The sequence below is a fragment of the Solanum pennellii genome, chromosome 7 (assembly GCF_001406875.1).
Source record: "Solanum pennellii chromosome 7, SPENNV200".
NCBI classification, from domain to species: domain Eukaryota; kingdom Viridiplantae; phylum Streptophyta; class Magnoliopsida; order Solanales; family Solanaceae; genus Solanum; species Solanum pennellii.
In genome coordinates, this window is record NC_028643.1 from 63,945,844 (window position 1) to 63,950,083 (window position 4,240).

General features: G+C 34.1%; 1 protein-coding gene across 1 annotated transcript; it reads right to left on the minus strand.

Annotated features, from left to right (window-relative positions):
* Nucleotides 1-3,043: 3,043 nt before the first annotated feature.
* On the minus strand, nucleotides 3,044-3,721 carry LOC114077968 (protein PXR1-like). Its single transcript, XM_027918408.1, has 3 exons — nucleotides 3,614-3,721; nucleotides 3,255-3,484; nucleotides 3,044-3,167 (listed from the first exon to the last, which is right to left on the minus strand). The coding sequence occupies exons 1-3, from the start codon at nucleotides 3,719-3,721 to the stop codon at nucleotides 3,044-3,046; spliced, it is 462 nt and encodes a 153-aa protein (XP_027774209.1).
* Nucleotides 3,722-4,240: the final 519 nt, after the last annotated feature.

Sequence of the window (4,240 nt, forward strand, 5' to 3'; positions counted from 1 at the left end):
TTCGTCTATAGCAATATTTGTGTCACATGTAGCAACAGATGAATAATCTGTAGAAACATGTGACACAAATGTAGCAACATATGCCTATAATATACTAATAATAACTTACTACATCAAAAGAAGGGTTAAAAAGATCTGGAATATACCCTTCTTTGGTAGTTTTTGTTCTTGCCATCAACCATCTCATCATCCTTGGGGATGATCTCTCTTTTTCTTCAATTACTTGATGGGTCAAATAAGGAATGATTTCAAATGCCCAGGCCTGTAAAAAAGGAAAACCTGTCAATAATCAAATGTTGAATTATTACTTAATAAATATAAAAAGATTAAAAACATTCAGCTTTACCATGAAAGCCCATGGAAACCCAAACAAGTTACTGATCTTTTATACTAAAGGCCTCAACATGTAGTCGACAGTTAGATACAAGCTCTCATGACCCCACGCGTAGTTCTTGAAAGCTTCAACATCCAAACAGAAATTGACATACTTTAAAAGTATGTTGTTGCCCGGATCCTTCGGCAAAAGTATATTATGTGTAAACCAAATTAAGCACAATGACTTCTTGTGCTTCCTTGGTGTATCCTCCCGTTCCAACAAACTTAATAAGTTAGAGTTTTTAAAGCTTTTGCCAATAAGGGACATCAAGTCCTGCTCCTCAGTTGGCAGTGACTGTTGTCCTGCTTTTTGTACTTCTTTAACTACTTTTTTTCTTCGTGGTTTTATTTTAACAATGTATTCAGGGATGCGCTCAACAGGAGGATGACATTTTAACCCTCTAACTATGGCAAACTCTCTTATGCCAAAGAAAACTGGCATGCCACAATAATTAATTAGAATCTCATCTTACTTATGGGGATTTAAAAATGAACCTTATTTTCAGAAGTTCATACACGATGGTCATTTGAAAACGTGGAAGTGAATCAATGGGTAATCAAGAAAATGACCAAAACAACTATTTCTGAAAAAATCTTCCAATTGATTTCTCTTGAGGATATCCCTGAATTTGACGAAAGGTCTTCCCAGGACTGACCTAATAATGCTGTTACCATTAGCATCAGGCTGCATATGCACATGGAAAGTGTCTGCATTGATGATTTTAATCCCATCATCACCATTAGAATTGAACTCTTCATGAAGTTCTTGTTCTTCTTCATGAACTTCATTTATTTTTTGTTGTTGTTCCACAACTACTACTTCTGTATTTTCCCCTTCTTCTAATTGAACTTTATTTATTTTCCCTTGTTCCTTAAATCCTTCTTGTTTTCCATTTTCTTCCTCCTCCACGACTTTTCTTTGTTCATATTCCTTTTGGCAAAATTCTATTCTGCTTGAGAAGAAGAAACTGCTTCAGTTGCAAGATTTTCTATAAGTGTAGTATTTTCGTTCCTCTTCCTTGCAATTTTAGGCCTAGCCTTCTTATGGATCTTTGTTTGGTCAGATGTATCAATATAAAGTTTTCTTTTGACAGGAGCCATTATATTTGTATCTGCAACCACAAAAATAAAAAATTTGAAAGCCCCAAAATGAGCTACAACCACAAGTCAAAACAGGGAAATAAGGAGATAAACAAGCAAATGCATTTCAAACCCTAATTAAATATTACCTGATAAGATATATACCAACGATAAAGTAAAAATTATGAGGACAACACAACACCGCCTTTGCTGTAGAAGATGATCTGTCAAAGGAGAAAGAGAAATGAGAAGAGAAGAGAAGGAGAAGTGTACTGTACTGGCAAAGGGAGAGGAGAGGAGAAAACTGAAATTAATTATTAGTATAATAAATAAATAAATCTTGAAATACGAAATGACACATTTATAGAAGAGATGAGAGAGGAGGAGAGAGGGGAAAATGAAAATTAAAGCCGTTTATTTTTTTTAATTAGGACAATTCAAATTGTGACATATGTTGCCACATATATACTATATGTTGCTACATATATACGATCTGTTGCCACATATAATCTTGTCATGTTTATTACTACAGAAATTACATACGGTGCGACACATATACTATCTGTTGCTACAGATGATTCTCTCTATTGGCACATATAATTTTAATCTTTTCCATCATAATTGACATTTGTTTAAACAAAATCGAAATAATCATTAAAAAGCATTTTAATACATAACCACCTATCTAATCAATGGTTGTAAACATAATATTTTCATCGATCTTAGCTTTTTTTTAGTTTTACGCATCTCTGGGTCTTCATTGTGACTATTATAACCATTTCGAGCCTTTACAATCCCATAATTCCATAGGAGTGAAGCATATCTCAAGCGAAGGGTGTCAGCACTAATTCCACATGATGGTACTTGTAATCCATCACTCAAATATTCAGCGTATGCAGCAACAAAAATTTCACAATCTCTGCATGGAATATCATCAATCAGAAAATATAATAACTTCACATTTCGATAGTCGTAAGACAAAATAATATTGTGATACTTATAGACTACTGCTTTCTTGTTGGGCAATACCAGTAACATGACTGACTGCGAATGGGTGAGATTTGTTCTTTCCTTGGTAACATTTAAGAACTGACCAGTTGGTTCGCTCATTTTGCTTAAAATCCACTCAACTCAAGGTACTTTGGAAATATTGTAGCCATCTTTTGAATCTCGGAGGATAGTTTTCTATTAGACCTATTTGATTACATGGAATAATACACTTTTATGCACCGTTCCTTCAATGCAACGACTGTCAAGACCCTATGGAATTCCGCATTACTATTTACATGGCCATAAACATCATCCGTCAAGTGCCAAGGCATTCCAGAAGGTATAGCATACCCTTTCATTATGTGAATAATTTAATCTTCATATTCACTAGAATTTCAATGTATGTTTTGGAAAAACAACTAGTGGTGGTATATTGATAGTTGGAATAAATTTGCTGCTTCGACTTCTTACGCAAATAGTAAAATATGACATCCACATACTGCACACATAGATGAAATAAGTGTATCAATTTAATTGTATATATTCATATACTAAACAATACATATAAAACTGGACATAGATTTACCTCATTATTCCATTACCTATTGGGTTGAGACAGTACGTAGAACCAGTCCTTATTCATTGGAAATGCAACTACTAAATCAAGTTGGTCAAATTCAAGTTTTGAGCAATTAGCTAAGTAGTGATCCTCCTTGTTTCCTCTGCAATTGTGTAATCATTATAAATCATTATTTATTGGACAACAAGAAGAAATTCTAATAATAGTTGAATGACCTTACTTTACTTACTTTTTTGCATGATGCTTGTAAAGACCCTGTTTTATCCATTGAGAGAAGGATGACATTAGTTTAGTTGGACCATCGCCGTCAATATTAAAACCTTCAAATGGATATTGTCTCTTCACATCACAACTGACAACTTCGACTTTCTTCCCTTTCTTTTTCGCTTTCGCCTTTTCTTTCTGCTTCATATTCTCCTTCTCCTTCTGCATCTCCATCTCCTTTGCCTTCTTCTTCTTCTCCTTCTCCTTCTCCTATTTTGCCTTCTTCTCCTTCTCCTTCTCCTTCTCTTCATTTTCCTTCTTCTTTTTCTTCTTCTTCTCCTTTTTCTGTTTTGCCTTTTTCTCCTTCTCCTTCTCTTTATTTGCCTTCTTCTCCCTCTCCTTCTCCTCCTTTGCATTCTTCTCCTTTTCCTTCTCCTCCTTCTCCTTCTCCTCCTTTGCCTTCTTCTCCTTTTCTTTCTTCTCAATAATCATAGAAAGTGTTTGAGAAATAGATTTTTTCAACCTCCTACATTTCAAAGGCTGTGAAGTCTTCGTGGATCTTTGCACATCAATATTATGAGACATTTTCTTAAAAATATCAGTGAGTTTTTTAACAAGACTAATAAAATAATCATGTTGCTGCTAACATTCTTAGCATAGACAAAAAGAGCATTTCATGTTAGAAGATTCAGTTGTTGTCATGGATGAAGCTTCTTGTATCATTTCATCTACAAGGTAAATAAAAAAATATTGAGATTTTACAATTCATTATAAAATAATAATAGCAGAATGTTGCAACCAATGGAAAGTCTTTTGCGATAAATTAACATTATGTTGCCACATATGTACCTGCTGTTGCGCAACATATACATCTTATCAAGCAACAGATGCATCATATGTTGACACATTTGTACAGATTATTGCCATTTGAATCTTATGTGGCAACAGATGACCAACATATCACTAAAATGTGGCAACATACACTAAATATATTTTGGATTCCTGAACAAC

Excerpts from the sequence above, each read along its gene's own strand:
- LOC114077968 (XM_027918408.1), bottom strand. The coding sequence starts at position 3,721 with ATGATTATTGAGAAGAAAGAAAAGGAGAAGAAGGCAAAGGAGGAGAAG. Across the intron at positions 3,485-3,613 it reads AGAAGGAGAGGGAGAAGAAG|AAGAAGAAGAAGGCAAAGGA; the intron begins GCAAATAAAGAG and ends AAGGAGAAGGAG. Across the intron at positions 3,168-3,254 it reads TACAAGCATCATGCAAAAAA|AGGAAACAAGGAGGATCACT; the intron begins GTAAGTAAAGTA and ends ACACAATTGCAG.